The sequence below is a fragment of the Plecotus auritus genome, assembly GCF_963455305.1.
Source record: "Plecotus auritus genome assembly, chromosome: 4".
Taxonomy (NCBI): Eukaryota; Metazoa; Chordata; class Mammalia; order Chiroptera; family Vespertilionidae; genus Plecotus; species Plecotus auritus.
In genome coordinates, this window is record NC_137775.1 from 126,695,197 (window position 1) to 126,714,764 (window position 19,568).

The 19,568-nt window shown below is 42.3% G+C and overlaps 1 protein-coding gene and 1 pseudogene across 4 annotated transcripts in view; both read left to right on the forward strand.

Moving 5' to 3' along the window:
* STRIP2 (striatin interacting protein 2) overlaps nucleotides 1-11,512 on the forward strand; it is a 60,809-nt gene extending 49,297 nt beyond the window's left edge. For all 3 annotated transcript variants that reach the window (XM_080666307.1, XM_080666306.1, XM_080666305.1), the window contains 2 exons: nucleotides 1,342-1,546; nucleotides 9,476-11,512. In XM_080666307.1, the coding sequence (XP_080522433.1) occupies nucleotides 1,342-1,546; nucleotides 9,476-9,726 (456 nt within the window). In that variant the 3' untranslated portion in view covers nucleotides 9,727-11,512. The remainder of the gene's footprint in view (nucleotides 1-1,341; nucleotides 1,547-9,475) is intronic.
* A 3,059-nt stretch (nucleotides 11,513-14,571) lies between these two features.
* LOC308246810 (small ribosomal subunit protein uS2-like) lies at nucleotides 14,572-15,518 on the forward strand (annotated as a pseudogene). Its single transcript has one exon. The product of its transcript is annotated as a small ribosomal subunit protein uS2-like (transcript).
* The last annotated feature ends 4,050 nt before the right edge of the window (nucleotides 15,519-19,568 follow it).

Below are 19,568 nucleotides of genomic sequence, written 5' to 3' on the forward strand. Positions count from 1 at the left end.
GGGAGAGCAGTTGGGGGGGACCAGGACTGCAGGGGAGGGAAGTTAGGGGTGACCAGGCCTGCAGGGGAGGGCAGTTAGGGGTGACCAGGCCTGCAGGGGAGGGCAGTTGGGAGGGACCCAGGCCTGCAGGGGAGGGAAGTTAGGGGTGACCAGGCCTGCAGGGGAGGGCAGTTAGGGGTGACCAGGCCTGCAGGGGAGGGCAGTTAGGGGTGACCAGGCTGTCAGGGGAGTGGTTAGGGGGTGATCAGGCTGGCAGGCAGAAGCGGTTAGGGGCAATCAGGAAGGCAGGAAGGCGAGCAGTTGGGAGCCAGCAGTCCTGGATTGTGAGAGGGATGTCCGACTGCCCGACTAAACAGGCAGTCGGACATCCCTCAAGGGGTCCCAGATTGGAGAGGGTGCAGGCTGGGCTGAGGGACACCCTCCTCCCCCGTGCACGAATTTTGTGCACCGGGCCTCTAGTGAAAATATATTTAAGAAAAAAGATTTAGCCCTTCCTAATTCTGGTCATTTATTCTATATGAGAGAAATATTTACATTTCTTTTTAGAGAGCTGGATGTGGATCCTCCCTCAGGGCAGCTCTGGTAGGGAAGTTAGCATTGTTATTTGAGTTATAGTCACAAATCCCAAACGATGCAGCTCTACGGTTATTCATTGCGGCATTGTTTGTAATTATGAAAGATTGGAAACAACCTAAATGCTCATTAATACAGGACCTACTGGTTAAATAACTTATGATGTATCCTTATAATAGAACTAGAGGCCCGGTGCACCAAGTCCGTGCACAGAGGTGGGGTTCCCTCAGCCCAGCCTGCATGGTCTCCAATCGCGGATGCCTTCGGGGCTGTCCAACCACCAGTTTAGGCCCGATCCCTGTGCTGGCACCCAGGACTGCGGGGCGGGCAGCTTGTCCCTCTCCTGGGCCAGAGGCGCAGGCGCATCTGCTGGCACCCAGGACCCTGGAGCAGGTGGCTTGTCCCTCTCCCAGGCTGCAGCCTGGCTGGTCCCCATTCCTCTCTCCCCAGTGTTGAGTGTCTAAGCCGTTATGGTGTGATGGCATGAGGGCGTGATGACTATTTGCATATTAGCTCTTTATTATATAGGACATTATACAACAAAAAAGAATGAGACAGATTCCAAAAACTTTTAATTGTGAACTATAAATGGAGTGACCTCCTTGAAGACTAAATCTAAGTGGATCCTGGACTATAGATTTCCAAAAGCTCCCCCAGGTAATCTCAGGTCAGCCAGGTTTAGCTTACTTTGTCTATGAGTTGGAAACTTCAAGTAACTTTATATTTTTATTTGTCTTTCTTCACTCTCATTCCTCTTTAAATGAGCAGATGCTGGTGGTGTTTAAATCTGCTCCAATCTTAAAGCGGGCCCTCAAGGTCAAACAGGCCATGCTGCAACTTTATGTCCTGAAGCTGCTAAAAATACAGACCAAGTACCTGGGGCGCCAGTGGAGGAAAAGCAACATGAAAACCATGTCTGCCATTTACCAGAAAGTGCGCCACCGTATGAATGATGACTGGGCTTATGGGAATGGTGAGTACTCTCAGAGTTCTTGACATCCAGGAGTTGCCTTATGTTTAAACAAAACTAAATAAACATTTACTCTACTCTCATGGCATTTATTATTGCATATTTTGTTTGAGAAAATATGTGATTATAGGTTAGGTGCTGATATAACAAACTTTAAGGCACTGCTTCAGTCCAGCATGTACCCCATCCTATGAAAATCCATTTTTATTAAATAGTTAAATTAAGAGATAATTACCCCCTTTCCAAAATATCCCTTTATTTTTTAAATATATTTTTATTGATTTCAGAGAGGAGGAGAGAGAGAGAGAAACATCACTGATGAGAGAGAATCATTGATTGGCTGCCTCCTGCACATCCCCTACTGGGGATTGAGCCTGCAACCTGGGCATGTGTCCTGAACCAGAATCCAACCTGGGACCCTCCAGTCTGGAGGCTGATGCTCTATCACTGAGCCAAATCAGCTAGGGCCAAAACATTCCTTTAAATGACAGGTTTATCTGAGATTTTTTCCCCTTTATTTTATTTTTTTCCTTTCTGAAATATTTTTAAAATTAAAATAATCTTTTGTTATTACAAAGCAGTTAGAAAATGCAAGTAAGCAAACTTTTAAAATATAGATATATTTTTATTGATTTTAGAGAGAGGGAAAGGGAGAAGGAGGGAGGGAGAAAGAGAGAGAGAGAAACATCAATGTGAGAGAGAAACATCAATCAGTTGCACACACCCTGACTGGGGATCAGACCTGTAACCTAGGTATGTGGCCTGACCAGGAATCAACCTGGTGTATGGGATGTGCTTCAACCAACTGAGTTACTTGGCCAGGGCACATTTTTTGATATTACTGTATTTAACCACTTAAAAATTGCCACTGATAACATCTTATTGTATATTTTTCCAGATCTTTTTCTTTTTTTTTAAATAGATCTTTATTGTTCAGATTATTATAATTGTTCCTCTTTTTTTCCCCCCATAGCTCCCCTCCACCCAGTTCCTACCCCACCCTCTGCCCTTACCCCGCCCCCCACTATCCTCATCCATAGGTGTATGATTTTTGTCCAGTCTCTTCCTGCACCCCCCACACCACTTTCCCCCCAAGGATTGTTAGTCCACTCCCTTTTTATGCCCCTGATTCTATTATATTCACCAGTTTATTCTGTTCATCAGATTTTTTATTCACTTGATTTTTAGATTCACTTGTTGATAGATATGTATTTGTTGTTCATAATTTTTATCTTTACCTTTTTCTTCTTCCTCCTCTTCTTAAAAAATACCTTTCAGCATTTCATATAATACTGGTTTGGTGTTGATGAACTCCTTTAGCTTTTTCTTGTCTGTGAAGCTCTTTATCTGACCTCCAATTCTGAATGATAGCTTTGCTGGGTAGAGTAATCTTGGTTGTAGGTTCTTGCTATTCATCACATTGAATATTTCTTGCCACTCCCGTCTGGCCTGCATAGTTTCTGTTGAGAAATCAGCTGACAGTCGTATGGGTACTCCCTTGTAGGTAATTAACTGTTTTTCTCCTGCTGCTTTTAATATTCTCTCTTTGTCTTTTGCTCTTGGCATTTTAATTATGATATGTCTTGGTGTGGTCCTCTTTGGATTCCTTTTGTTTGGGGTTCTGTGCGCTTCCTGGACTTGTAAGTCTATTTCTTTCACCAGGTGGGGGAAGTTTTCTGTCATTATTTCTTCAAATAGGTTTTCATTATCTTGCTCTCTCTCTTGTTCTGGCACCCCCATAATTCTGATGTTGGTACGCTTGAAGTTGTCCCAGAGGCTCCTTACACTATCTTCATATTTTTGGATTCTTTTTTCTTTTTGCTTTTCCGGTGGGTGGTTTTTGCTTCTTTGTATTTCAAATCTTTGATTTGATTCTTGCGATCCTCTAGTCTGCTGTTGGATCTCTGTATATTATTTTTTATTTCAGTCAGTGTATGCTTAATTTCTAGTTGGTCCTTTTTCATATCCTCGAGGGTCTCATTAAATTTATCAGCCTTTTCTAGAAAATTCTTGAAAAACCTTATAACCGTGGTTTTGAACTCTATATCCAGTCGTTTGCTTTCCTCCATTTCTTTCATTTGTGACCTGTTTCTTTATCTCCGCATTTTGGCTGCTTCCCTGAGTTGATAGAGTGGCTTTGTGTGCTAGGTGTCTTATAGGGGGCCCAGCCTCCCCAGTTACCTGAGGTGGACACTCTTGGTGCACCCCTTTGTGGACTGTGTGCACAGTCTTGTTGTAGTTAAGCCTTGATTGTTGTTGGTATCACTGGCGGGAATTGACCTCCAGGCCAATTGGCTGCGAGGATCAGCTGTGTCTACGCTGGGAGAACTTCTGTGCCGGAGAAACCCTTATGAGACAAGACTTGCTTCAGTGGGGCTTTGGTGCTCACTGAGTCTGCCCCCTGAGTGTGTCCTTTATGGATCTGAGCAGTTATAATCTGGATGGTCCCACTCTGACCACTGGGTACACTGGCTCTTTGATCTCCAAGGAGGTGCTAATTTAGCCTCTGCCTGAGGCCACCCAGCAGGAGCTACGGAGAGATCTGCAGATTCCTCTTCTATGTTTGGGTTTTGGAGGTGCCCAGATGAGGCCCAGCTGTGAAGCAATGCAAGCTGCTGCGGAACTGTGGGCCTTCTTTTGGATGTTTTTGGTCTCACTGACTCAGCTGCAGTTTGTTAGGTAAGTTTAGAATTCAAAGGACCAGGCCATTCACATGCAAAAGCCTCTGCGCTCAGCTTGGATGGGGTGGAGTCTCAGGGCGGAGCAATCAGTAATGGCTTCGTGGGGTGGGATCTCAGGGCAGGCTTCCCATCAGCCCTGCCCTAAGAGGCCCCTGGTTCTCAGTGTCCCGTGGTAATCGCTGCAAGCACCTCTGAGAGAAAGCTGCCCTCGAGTTCCGCCCGCTGCCAGACAGTCCAGTTTCTTCCCATATGAGTCTGGGTCCCCAGAGTCTTGCCCGGAACTGGAGTTCAGAGCAGTTGGGAGCTTCTGTCTCCCTCCTGCTTGAGAAAGCCAGCTGCGTACTCAGTTGCCAGCCCTCTCCACGTGAGCGCCTCTGTACCTCTGCCTTCCGCAGCTCCTCTGAGTCTCAGTGAGCTTTCCTCTTTTCTTCTAGTTGTAGAATTTCCACTCAGCCAGCCTTCCTGTGGTTCTGGATGATGTCCATTTTGTCTTTCAGTTGTAGTTTTGAAATTGTTGTGCGAGGCAGCAGTTTAGGTGTTCACCTATGCCACCATCTTGGTTTCTCTGTTCCAGATCTTTTTCTTTTCATATAAATATACTTTTTATTAAAATGGAAGCAAATTGTACTTGCTTTTTTTTTTTTAGCATAAATACATTTATTTACTAACCAAAGGGTTGATCCTAATTAAACCAGCACTCAGAAATAGTTGTATGTAAAATGTTTGTGATAAAGATAACTGAACACAGTGATGAAAAACAAAACAGCCTGGAGAGATTTGCTCCTTGAACTGAGCTTGTTTATCCTCACAGCTAATTCTTGTCCAGAAGGATGGTGGAATTTTTACTCTACTTTTTCATAGATCCGCGTACAGGTGACATTGTTTATGATACATTCCACCACTAATTTCCTGCCTTCCAATCTTCTCGTTATTGTACTTTTCTTCCCATTCCGTTCCTGATGTTGAACCAATGACGCATTTTGGAGAGAGAAAAAGAGAGAGAAACATTGATATGTTCCACTTATTTATGCATTCCTTGGTTGATTCTTGTATATGCCCTGACTGCAATTGAATCCGCAACCTTGGTGTATTGGGATGACAACAATGTGCCATTTATAAAGGTGCAGACAGTCTGAGTTTTTCCGCCATCAGCTGTAGTTTCTTCAAAACTTCTCTCCCAGCCAAAACCGGTTTGGCTCAGTGGATAGAGCGTCGGCTTGCGGACTGAAGGGTCCCAGGTTCGATTCCGGTCAAGGGCATGTACCTTGGTTGCGGGCACATCCCCAGTGGGGGGTGTGCGGGAGGCAGCTGGTCGATGTTTCTCTCTCATCGATGTTTCTGGCTCTCTATCCCTCTCCCTTCCTCTCTGTAAAAAAAATATCAATGAAATATATTTAAAAAAAAAAAAAAAACAAAAAACTTCTCTCCCAGGTTATCGGAGAACTGTCATTTTCAATGTGTTCTCAGTTCTTATTAAGGTTTTCGCCATCAGAAGTGATGAACATCTGGTTTGGCCGTGGCACCCGCTTTCCGCAGAGCCATTCCCACTCCTAGTTCCTTCAGGTGCTCGTGGAAGCCTTAGCTCTCCACTAAGCACCATCTTCCTAGCAGCTACTGAATGGTGGCCAAGCGAGTGCAGGAGATGTGTGGCCAGCCTGAGCCAAGAAGAGTTTGGTGCCAGGAACATGGCCTGTACCTGCTATTTTATCATCTCTTTTTATGTTTATCCTCACCTGAGGATATACACTGAGTGGCCAGATTATTATGACCACCTGACGTTTGTAGGCAAATTAGCCGTACACTGCATCATATGGGATATGGAAGCCGAAGGCCTGTTCGAACACCTTTGCTGTCTGCAGTTACCAAGATAAAACGTCTCCAATTCGCACAAGAACACAAGGATTGGACAGTCAAGCATTGGAAAAAAGTCATGTGGTCCGATGAATCACGTTTCCAGTTGCATCATGTAGATGGCAGAGTGAGAATTTGGTGGAAACAGCATGAAAGCATGCACCCCACATGCATGAGTAGAACCCTTCAAGCTGGTGGGGGCAGTGTTATGGTTTGGGGCATGTTTTCCTGGCATGATTTGTGCCCTGTAATTCATGTGGAACAACGTCTGAATAGTACAACATACCTAAGTATCATTGCTGATCAAGTCCATCCTATCATGTTGATGGCATATCCCAATGGAGATGGCTTCTTCCAACAAGACAATGCGCCATGCCACGGTGCTCGTATTGTGCAGAAGTGGTTTCAAGAACATGAGGGAGACTTTACCTTGCTTAGGTGGCCCCCACAATCACCAGATCTCAATCCAATTGAGCATTTGTGGGACAAAGTTAAAGGAGCCGTCAGGCAGCTGGTTCCACAACCATCAAATCTCACAGAACTGGACAGTGCTATTTATCAGGCATGGTGTCAGATTCCTCGCATCACCTTTCAACATCTCGTGGAGTCAATGCCAAGAAGTATCGCCGCAGTATTGAAGGCAAAAGGTGGCCCAACGAAGTACTGATGGGGTGATCATAATAATCTGGCCACTCAGTATATATTTTTTCCATTGATTTTTTTTTTTTAGAAAGGAGAGAGAAAAACATCGTTGTGAGAGAGCTACATTGGTTGCCTCCCACACACACCCCAACTGGCCCATGATGGAATCTGCAACCCAGGTACGTGTCCTTGACTGGGAATCGAACCTGAGACCCTTCGGTCCGCAGGCCTATGCTCTAACCACAGAGCCATACCAGCCAAGGCTATAATCTCTTTTTAATTAGCATTATCTCCACCTTTCCATGTCACTACATTTTAAAATTTCATCTAATAATCAAGTCTGTATTCAGAAATCCCCAGTTGACCTAATGTTTTTGAATGGTATTTTTCCAACTCATAATCCAACCCAGGACCACAAATTCCATCTGGTTGTTATAGCCTTTTATTAGTTTTGAAGCTAGCTGCCATTCCCCCCTTCCCCCCCCACACCCCCTCACCTATAACACTGACTAATTGAAGAACTAGGACAAGTTTCCTGCAGGTTATCCACCATCTGGATTTGTCTACTTGCTTCTTTGTGGTGTCACTTACCTTATTCCTCCATCTCAGCTATTTTCAACATTTTCATCACATGGCACACATAAACTAATTACTAAAGTTCTGCGTCACACCAAAAAATATATTTTGGCAGATCTGACAAAATAAATAGGTATAATTTTGATTCATTCACACTGATGGCTATTGTTGTGTTGGCTGTTGTCATTCTTTTATTTAACAATCTAAGGGAAAATAGGTCAGTGCCCCTGACTAAATAGTCAGGTATTGCATGCTTTAAAAATTCTTAGGCACCAGTTGAAAATCGCTGCTCTATCTCTGGTATTACCTGTAAACTGAAAGTTAGATCTAAAGGTTTGATGAATTCAATTTAAAACTTTTTGGCTATAGTACATTCTAGGTCATGTTGGGAGCTGCATATTGTAATACATTGTAATTCCTAGTTAACCTACCAAGACTTAGGCTAAGATTGACCCAAGTTTGGAAGAATATATTTTGGAGAGCTTCTTCATTGTATTGACATTTGTTGTAGTGGGATTTGAGCATTGTTTGCATAATTGCATTTAAGAGTTTTTGGCAAGATGACTAATGACTTGTCTTTGCTGGGATTTGTAACAGGCCTGAATTTGAGAGGATGCTGCAGTAAAGAGTGCAGAGAACTAAGGGAAGCATCTGATTGGCAGATAACAAGTCAGGATGCAACTTCTACTATCCTATATAATAAAGATGTAATATGCAAACGGTCGTTACGTCGTGAAGTGTAACGACCGACCGTGTAACGACTGGATCACGGATCAGCAGGAGGGTGGGGCAGCGAGCTACAAGCCGGCAACGGAGAGCTACAGGAGGGGGCAGGGCAGCAAGCTATGGGGGGATGCGGGGGGGGGCGGCGTGGAGGGAGCTACAGGAAGGCGGGCAGTGGGCAGAGAGCTACTGGCTACAAGCGGGTGGGCAGCCGAGAGCTACAGGACAGAGCAGGGCAGCAAGCTATAAAGGAGGGTGGGGGTATGGGGGGGTGGGGGGAGCTACAGGAGGGCGGAGACCTACTGAAGGGCGACAGCAAGCTACTGGTGTACGGATTTGTGCACAGGGCTACTAGTAAGACATAAAGCGCAATTAGCCCTAGCCGATTTGGCTCAGTGGATAGAGCATCAGCCTGCAGACTGAAGGGTCCCAGATTTGATTCCAGCCAAGGGCACATGCCTGGGCTGTGGGCTCGATCCCCAGTGGCAGGGGGGGGTGGGGGGGCGCGTGCAGGAGGCAGCCGATCAATGATTCTTATCATTGATGTTTCTATCTCTCTATCCCTCTCCCTTCCTCTCTAAAATCAATAAAAATATATTTTTTAAAAGCGCAATTAACTATTTAAATTCTTAAAGATTTTTAAAATATGAAAATGTTTTATCCTGCAAATGGCACATCTGTTGTTGCTGCCTCATGAGCCGAAATCCTAACTACACTTATTTATGATAAACCATTGAGTGTGGGAACAAGAGATCTGGGAATGTGTATCTCTGGCCCTGAAATAAGAGTCTAAGTGGGATAAATAGAAACAAAGTAGATTATTTGTTTTCTGTTTTTACCTCCATGGAAGCCTTAATCTAATATTAATATAAGCTGGGGGAGGCCCCAGGGAATCGGGAAGTCTTTAATAATTGGTTCATTCTAGTTCTTCTTCTTGTACCCCTTCCTGCCTCTTCACATTCTTGAGAGCTGGTGATTCCATCCAAATAGCATCATTTCGTTCAACGTTATTTCATTATAACGTTGATGAGATGCCTTTCTAACGTAACGCATTTATATCCATTAGCCTATGTTAGAATTGTGTCCCTTATTGTGATGCAGAACCTATCAATGATGTTAAGTGAGGACTTAGTTACTGAACATATAACTAGTAAGAAAGTGAAATAAAGGAAAGGAAATAAAATAAAAGATACCTCCCTCAGGGTCCTTACAGGGGTAATCACTGTTGCCAGTTTCTAGTCTATCCTTCCAAAGATAGTCTGTATATGTAAGCGTATGTATGTGGGTACGTATGTGTTTTTTAAACCTGAGTGGCAGCATGTTATTTACTTACTTTTTTCATTTACAGAAAAGGAAATTCTGAGCAGTTCCATTGTTGGTATCCTATAGACCATGCTCTGTGATAAGGGGAGCAGTGTCCTAAGTTGTATACATCTTTTTTCTTCTCTCCTCCCACCAGACATCGATGCCAGGCCATGGGACTTCCAAGCAGAAGAATGCACCTTGAGGGCCAACATTGAGGCTTTTAATAGCCGCCGATATGACAGACCTCAGGACTCTGAATTTTCACCTGTGGATAACTGCTTGCAGAGTGTGCTGGGTCAGAGGCTGGATCTGCCTGAGGATTTCCACTGTTCATATGAGATCTGGCTGGAAAGAGAGGTGTTTTCACAGCCCATCTGTTGGGAAGAGCTGCTCCAGAATCACTAAGCTCTTGTCAACAAAGCATCTGCTAGATGGGGGTTGGCTCCAATAAATGGTGCTCTGCCTACCCTGCTCATTCAGCCTTCATTTCCAGATCTAGAAATGCTTGTCCAGGGGAGAGCTGGCCCAGTCCAAGGACATCAGGGTAGTTCAGGGCGACCTGGGGGCTATGGTTCCTGTAGATAGTGCAAGGCTAGGATCCTGAATCACAAAAAATTGATGAACTTACTGTGGGGTCATTGGGATGCCAGGTGACCTTGGGAATCTCCTGTTGGATCCGTCCTTCACACGCTCTTTTGTGGGACTGCTCTCTGCTTTAGTTTTACCTAGAACCAGCCTGGCCCTTGCTGGCCCCAAGTGTGCAGATAGTTTATGATGGCATCTGGTCCATGGCATTCATCATGGTCATGAGAGGTGCACGTCATAAAAGAGGGAGAATATTTTCTTCTTGCTCACCCTGTACTCCTAGGACTTACCAGAGGTTTGGCAAAACCAACTTTGAAATTGTTTTTTTTTATTTAAAATTTTGACACTAGTCCTGGCCAGTGTGGCTCAGTTGGTTAGAGCATAATCCCTTGCATCAAGGTGTCTCGGGTTCAATTTCCCATCAGGGCACATACCAAGGTTGCTGGTTCAATCCCTGGTCAGGGCACGTACAGGAGGCAACCAATCAAGGAAAAACATATCCTTGGATGAGAATTAAAATTTTGACACCTCTTTCTAAAGTCATTAACTCTAAGATAATTTTGGAGCACCTACACCTTCTTTGTAAAGGATGATGATTTACTATTACCTAAATACTGCATGTTATAGAAAGGTATATTGTGTAAAGTGTTTTCCCTTTCTCTAAGAGATCTGTGATCAATGTGAATATTATTTTCTTGTGAACTCTGTATAGGGCATGGAGTGCTCTGTCACAACCAGTACAAACAGGCCTCCTCTAAGGGTGTTCCATGTTTTTTCTGAAACTACCTTAGTCTTAAAATGTCTGAGTACACTGCAGAAATTCATTTTCATCTAATTCATTTTTCAAATGACCAGTTAACCACAGATTTTATTTATTGATATGGCGTGTCCATTTGCATGAACAGCAAGACAGCTTACCATTTTTCTTCTATGTTGATTAATAATGATTTTATTTTCTTTTTTCCTGCTAGTGGTTTCAAAGTGTCACATGGAGATTTAGCAATACTGTTTCTACCTAAAAGTATTGCACATTTCCTTGAAAGTATAAGGGTTGTTGTACCAACCTCTTTAAACTTCTCTTACAGCAGAATCACATACTTCTCACAGAAACAATGTTTTTAGAAAAGTCTGATTCAATCAGGATTATTTTCTCTTCTAGCCCACAATTGTCATCTATACTTTCAAGCTTTTTTACTTTAAATCCTCATTCCCCCAACGTAGACATTACTGAATCTGTTTTATAACAGCACCAGGCCATTTAATCGTGCCAGGAGATCTAATAAAAATTGGCTTATTTATACTCTGTCCTTTGTCAGCCACAGCCTCTCAGGAAGTCATGATTGCGTTTCAAACCATATCCAAAGGAACTATACCAAAACTAATCAAAGCTTGGGCTTCACCTCCTTGTGCTGTTAGGTAGCAGGATTTCTGTTTGTATGGATAGGTCATGTAAATATGTGATGCATGACATTGCTTTAAATACTTTGTACATTTTGCCTGAAGAGGATGGTAGTCCTCATTGCAATCAAAATAATTTACCAAGCATATCATTGTGAACCCTATTAAACTATAATTTTAATGTGATTTCAGTAAAAAGATAATTGTCAAAGAAAGAGCAGTCATCAATCTATTTCGTTTAAAGCCATATAGTATTAATTTGTGTCAAGTACAAATAAGTTGCCCTTTTAAAAATATGCACATTGCCCTAGCTGGTTGGCTCAGTAGATAGAGTGTCCCCCTGCTGACTGAAGGGTCCCAGGTTCGATTTTAGTCAAGGGCACATGCCGGAGTTGTGGGCTCCCTCACCAGGAGAGGGCGTACAGGAGGCAGCCAATCAATGATTTCCCCTCATTATTAATGTTTCTATCTCTCCTTCCTCTCTGAAATATATATATATATATATATATATATATATATATATATATATATATATACACATACACACACACACACACACACACACATATAAATTTAAAATATGCATGTGAATGCTTTCTGAGGCTTAGAAGTATGGTAAGTCTTAATATTTCATACTTTCTTACAAATCTTCTCTAAGGAAAGATTAATTCTCAGTGCAGATGGAGAAATTGTGGCACCAAGGATAAATGATTAGTTTCAAATCACATCATTTTTCCACTGACTTGCTGGGACTAGTATTCAGGTATTGACAGCCAGCCCCATATGTTAAGGTAACCAGGTTGAATATCCCAATTTGAGAATCCGTGTGTGGTTAAGAATAAATTCAGATTAATTAGCTTCCAATCATGATTACTGTTACTTCATAGAAGAACATCATTTGAGTGGTTCATTAAGTAGAGGATTTTAAATATATATATTTTTATTGATTTCAGAGAGAAAGGGAGAAGGGGAGAGGTATAGAAACGTCAATGATGAGAGAGAATCATCAATCGGCTGCCTCCTGCACACCCCCTACTGGGGATTGAGCCCGAAACCAGCACATGTGACCTGACCAGGAATCGAACCGTGACCTCCTGGTTCATAATTTGATGCTCAAACACCGAGCCACGCTTACGGGGCAAGTAGAGGATTTTTATTTGTGAATATTTCAGTAAAGCTTGTCTTGATTGTTAACACTTTATTTACTGATGCACTTTAATAAAAAAATTCAACTGGAGTTAGAAACTTGGTCTTTAAATTCTTTAACACAAGAGAATATTAAAGACATATTAGATATAGAAAGGAAGGATATAATTAAAGAGGATAAATATATAAAATCTTATTTTAGTATTCCCTGGGAGTAGACTAATATAAGCAACTGCAAAATCTTAGTGATTTCTGACAAACCTTTATTTCTTGTTCATGGGTCTACAAATCAGCTGCAGCTCTGCTCAACTCAGATTGAACTCTGCTAGACTGACTCTGCTCCGTGCGTCGTCTTCTGGCCCTAGGCTGATAGAACAGCCCCTGCCTGGGACACACTTTTCTCGTAGTGAAGGGCAGGAGCAAGAGACCAAACCATACCACACAAGCACATTTAAAGTTCCTGCTTGGATGTGGCATAGGTCAAATTGTTCATATTCCATTGGCTTAAAGCAATTAACATGGACAAGCCAACCACTGGGCCAGAGAAGCACACTTCACCTACAGGGAAACAGTTGCAACCAGACTGCCAGAGACACTTAGTCACTACCGCTTCCCAGTGAGCGCTTGAGATTGGTAGTGAGACTTCCTTAGCGATTTTTGAGAATTTTGACATTTCCAGCAAGCATTTGAAACCACCCATTTCAGTGCTTTATGCTGATATTTTTAGTTGTGCTTTCTTGTCTTTCCTTGTCCACAGTTCTCCCAGCTCTTCATTCTAACAACCATCATTGTTATGTAAAAATAATCCTATAGCCCTGACCGGTTTGGCTCAGTAGATAGAGCGTAGGCCTGTGGACTGAAGTGTCCCAGGTTCGATTCCGGTCAAGGGCATGTACCTTGGTTGTGGGCACATCCCCAGTAGGGGTTGTGCAGGAGGCAGCTGATGGATGTTTCTCTCTCATAGATATTTCTAACTCTCTATCCCTCTCCCTCTCTGTAAAAAATCAATAAAATATATTTAAAAAAAAATAATCCTATAGACAAGTGTGTTTTAATGGTTTCTGTTTCTCCCCCAAGTAGTGGTGGTGATTTTTGATTTTTTCCCTCTAGTCCTTCTGGAGATGACCCATATTTACAATAAAACTAGCTGAGATTAGGAATGCAGCTGAGGTTTTGGAAATCATACTGGTTCATACAATAAAGTCATGACCTTAATCTCATTAATGCTCTAATTAATGAGCTAAGTAGCTACCTTAACATCCAGGCTAGGTCAAGTATGAATTTTGCAATTCTTGGCACTCTGGGAAGCTAGGTGATGTGTGTTTAGGGTGATTTTCAGGGGCTAAGAAAGTCCTGCCATTATCTCAAAAATACTGGGCATGGCCAATTAACATCTACTCTTCCTATAATTCCAGGCCAGACTTTTCTGTATTAGTGTGATAACGTTTCCTGTAATAAAGTAACATTTTACAAAATATAGAACTTAGATATAAACATTTGTAAAACACCCAATAGGTTCCATAGCACCTAGTAGTATCTTACATGTGTTTAATACTACTACATATTTAAATACATATTTTATATGATGCTTTTCAATAAGAGAAAATAAAAAAAAATTAGAGTAAATATGGCTACAGCATGATTTTATTATCTATACACTAGGGGCCCAGTGCACAGATTTGTGTACTGGTGGGGTCCCTCAGCCTGGCCTGTGGGGATCGGGTTGAAACCAAAACCAGCTCTTCAACATCCCCCAAGGGGTCCCGGATTGTGAGAGGGCACAGGCCAGGCTGAGGGACCCCACTGGTGCACTATCAGGCTGGGAAGCCGGACCCCAGCAGCAAGCTAACCTACCGGTTGGAGCGTCTTCCCCCTGGTGGTCAGTGCACATCATAGCAACTGGTCCAAAGGTCAAACAAATGGTCAGATACTTAGCATATTAGTCTTTTATTATATAGGATTATAACCTTGTCTTCCTCTTGGCCTCCTCCTGCTTACTCATTTTCTCTCCACCAAAAAAAAAAAAAAAAAAGATTATAGTGCCTTTTCACACTACCCAGAGAGGAAGTGCCATATGATGGTGTTCTCAGTTCCTATGTAACTTAAAGGAAAACTTGCACAATGTCCGGAGCCCTTGATGTCCTACAAATGAAGGAGGAAAATGTATTCAAATTCCTTGCAGCAGGAACCCACTTAGGTGGCACCAACCTTGACTTCCAAATGGAACAGAACATCTACAAAAGGGAGAGTGATGGCACCTACATCATTAATCTGGAGAGAACCTGGGAGGAGCTTCTGCTGGCAGCTCATGCCATTGTTGCCCTTGGAAACCCTGCTGATGTCAGTCATGTTGTCCAGGAATACTGGCCAGTGAGCTGTGCTGAAGTTTGCTGCTGCTTCACTCCTGGAACCTTCACCAACCAGATCAGGCAGCTTTCCGGGAGCCAAGACTTCTGGTGTTTACTGACCCCAGGCCTGACTACCAGCTTCTCACAGAGGCATCTTATGTTAACCTGCCCACCATTGCTCTATGTAACACAGAGTCCTCTGCGCTATGCGGACATTGCCAGCCCTTGCAACAACAAGGGGACTCACTCAGTGGGTCTGATGTGTTGTATGCTGGCCTGGGAAGTACTGCACATGGATGGCAACATCTCCCATGAACAATCACAGGAGGTCATGCCTGATCTCTGCTTCTACAGAGATCCTTGAGAGAGTGAAAAGGAAGTGCAGGCTGCTGCTGAAAAGGCTGTGACCAAGGAGGAATTTTTCAAGGTCAATGGACAGCTCCAGCTCCTGAGGTCACTGCTCCTTAACCTGAGGTCGAAAACTATTCTGAAGTTGTGCAGGTGCCCTCCGCCTACTCAGTAGTTTCCTATGGAAGCCTGGAGAGCTCAGCGTCCACTGAAGACTGGTCTGCAACCCCCACTGTGCAGGCTACTGACTGGATAGGAACAGCCGCTGAGTGGTCTTCAGCTGTTCTTCCACAAACTCTTAAAAGAATGGAAATAAGGTTGATGAAAAATAAAGTTCCTAAAAGTTGTGTTCCTTTAAAAAAAAGATTATAGTGATAGTGAAAATAATGATTTACCTCCCCTATCATATCACTGAGCTATTATGGTGATGATTTAACAATATAAGGAAATGTGTAATCTCAAAAATAGGCTAGAACAAAGGGAGAGACCAAAGCTCTGTTTATATTGGCGGCAACATGCAAATACTTTTGGAAATGTTGGCATGGGTAAGTTCCAATTGGTGATTTTTGGAAAAACATGAGTTATCTTATTTTACCTATTTTTCCACTAGTGAATTTTCAGTAGTGGAAAATCACCTGGTATTCCTTCAGGATTCTTGGTTTGGAAAGTTTAGAGAAGGTAAGTCCTAAGTACCTTATACCTTCAAACACCTTTTCCAGGTGAAGGTATTTGCTAAATGTTTGGCTATTCTAATATCCTTAAAATGTTAAGCCTCAATATTTAGAAGCAAATTTTTATTTGGGAACCCTGCCAGTGTAGCTCAGTGGTTGAGCATCAACCTATGAACCAGGAGGTCATGGTTCGATTTCTGGTCAGGGGACATGCCAGGGTTTGGGGCTCAGTCCCCAGCAAGGGGTCATGGAGGAGGCAGCCCATCAGTTATTCTCTCTCATCATTGATGTTTCTATCTCTCTCCCTCTACCTTCCTCTCTGAAATCAATAAAAAATATATATTTAAAAAATTGTTTTTCTTTAGAAATATATTCTTGAGTTGAAAGAGATCCAAGATCACCTAGGCCAGTGGTCGGCAAACTCATTAGTCAACAGAGCCAAATATCAACAGTACAATGATTGAAATTTCTTTTGAGAGCCAAATTTTTTAAACTTAAACTTCTTCTAACACAGGGGTGGGCAAACTTTTTGACTCGAGGGCCACAATGGGTTCTTAAACTGGACCGGAGGGCCAGAACAAAAACATGGATGGAGTGTTTGTGTGAACTAATATAAATTCAAAGTAAACATCATTACATAAAAGGGTACGGTCTTTTTTTTTTTTTTTATTTCAATAGTTTTATTCATTTCAAACATTTTAACAAGAAGAATGTAAACACTAATTATTATAATTTGAAACTTCAAAAAATGGAGGAATCATAGCACAATAACATACCTTATATTGAAGATGGCAAAGGCAAAATAAAATTGCCTAACAAAGGAAAGGTACAAAAGCCTTTCAAATTAAACTTAAATATAATAAAATAATTTAAAACTAAAACAGATAGAAAAGAACAAAATGTGTAAACAGTAAATTAAACATTTTCTTTAGTGCAACTTCCAAATTATGCCCGGGACGTAGATGTAGATGGCAATGTAGACTGGGTTGAAAGGTTTTTGGTCTTTAAAACATCAACTTCAGTGGGAACAGTGTTGTTGGTCTCCTTTTTAGCTAATGCTCTGATACTGTGCTCTCCAGGGGCGTGTCTCCCTACATCACGATGATAACGTGTCTACGCATTCCCAGGGTGATGTCGGGGGACGCGTCCGCGGGCATTACAAGGAGCCTCTGGAAGATTGAGAGGTTGTTCCTTCTACTGAATGGGCGGATTTCCGCCCACTCAAAAGAAGGAGCTACGGCCGTGTTTCCCGACATTGCCATGTTAACACTGCTGCTGGTGAAGGAGCGGAGGGGAGAGAGCAAGAGAACCCTCCGCTCTTTCAGCTCCGCAGGCCGGATAGAACAGCCGAACGGGCCGTAGTTTGCCCACGGCTGTTCTAATGCCACTTCTTCAAAATAGACTCACCCAGGCCGTGGTATTTTGTGGAAGAGCCACACTCAAGGGGCCAAAGAGCCGCATGTGGCTCGGGAGCCACAGTTTGCCGACCAAAGACCTAGGCTAACCTCCACCCAGTGCAAGAATTCCTTTTTTTTTTTTAAAGGTAAGATTTCCTTCATATATATATATATATATATATATATATATATATATTGATTTCAGAGAGGAAGGGAGAGGGAGGGAGAGATAGAAACATCAATGATGAGAGAGACTCATTGATTGGCTGCCTCCTGCACGCCCCACACTGAGGATTGAGCCAGCAGCCCAGGCATATGCCCTGACTGGGAATCGAACCAGTGACCTCTTGGTTCCTGGGTCGACACTCAACCGCTGAGCCACACCCAGCTGGGCAAGTATTCCTTTAATAGCATTCTCCAGGTGCTCATCTAGCCTCTAATATTTTCACTGATAAGAACCTCACTACTTCATAGTTTCTATAGTAACAACTAAAGTGCCTACAACAGTATTAAGTACCTCAATACAGTCAACTTATGATATTATTTAGGCCAGAAGAACCATAAACATTTATAGAATCCAAAATCCTAACATAAGCTATTAATTGTACCTTTTTCCCACTATTAATTTCCAAGGGCTACTGTAACAAGTTACCAGAAGTTGAATGGCTTAAAACACACACAAAATATGTTTTCCACGGTACTGGAGGCCAGAAGTCTGAAATCAAGGTGTCAGGACTACACTCTCTCCAAAGGCTCTCGGGAGAATCCATTCCTTGCCTCTTCTAACTTCTGAGGGCTCCAGGTATCCCTTGGCTTACAGCACATCACTCCAACTTCTGCTTTCATGGTCACATTGCTTCCCCTTTTCTCCTTTGCCTCTCTCATAAGAATACATCTGATTGAATTTAGGACCCACCAGGCTAAGCTCCTCCTCTTGAGGTCCTTAATCTTTTACCATATGGTAATATTCACAGGTTCCAAGTATGAGGCAGGCATAAAGAGGTATTTTGGGGGACCAGCATTCAATCCACTAATATACTCACCGAACACCTAATAAATAGCAATATTGATTTACTTACTCTCCCTCTATTGTTATTAGAGGTATAAGGCAAAACTCAGGGGAAGTTATTTTTATTTGTAAAATATGTCTGGTTATTGATGTAGTCAAAGGAGAGTCAAATAAAGAAAGAGTTTCAGGCTTGGGTAAATTTTGTGACATGAGGAAGAAGGTGTAAAATTGAATATTACATGTATGTATGGGTATTTTGGATAAAAATTCAAATAATTTTTCAGAGTACACAATGAAAAAGTGCAACCTCCCATCCCAGATCCCTTTCTCATTCTTCAGAAATTATCACTATCAATATTTTTTCCTATTTTCTGTCCTTTCAGCAAATTCCCAAAATACCCATCTCCACACCAATTTTTTAAAATATATTTTATTGATTTTTTACAGAGAGGAAGGGAGAGGGATAGAGAGTTAGAAACATTGATCAGCTGCCTCCTGCACACCTCCTACTGGGGATGTGCCCGCAACCAAAGTACATGCCCTTGACTGGAATCGAACCTGGGACCTTTCAATCCGCAGGCTGATGCTCTACCCACTGAGCCAAACCGGTTAGGGCTCACACACACACCAATTTTTTTTACACAAGTGGGAGCACAATATATTGTATGCTTTTAAAAAGTCACTTATCCTAGAGATCTGTCTATATCAGTATTCTCTTAATGATTTAATATACATTTAATATATTAAATCAAATAATTCCTAATATGTTTGCAAATATTTTTCAGCTAGGAAGAAAGATTAGAAGAAAAGATATAGGTGGGAGGAATGGGATGTGTGTAAGTTATGATGGTATGAGGTTAAGGGAGATTCATTCAATTCTCATAGCAATAAGCCAAAGCAATCTGAAATATAGTCTGCCAGCAGCTCTGGCCTTTCAGACTGCCAGATCCTATGAATGTAATAAGATTGTGCCTGAGTGGGCTATAGGGAGGTGTTCAGACTGTTTACTCCTTTATAATTAGATTTAAATATCAAAAAGCAAGAATTTAAAATTCTTACTTTTATACAAAATAACCAAAATCTTTCTAAGGAACTGCAAAAATGCGAAAGTCATCCCACCTCTGCTCAAACACCTTTGATGACAGTGACTTCCTTACTAAATAAGACAGTGCCATCTGTCCCCTTGTCTTCAAATGGAAACACTGCTTTGAACATTCTGTAACTTTTTGTTCAAATGCTTAATGGAGCTGGCATGACCAAGACCCTCCATGTGGATGCCTGTGAAAACATGTCTTCAGCAACAACATGTGAGGTATTTTGCCCAGAAAGGCCATAATGGGTCAGA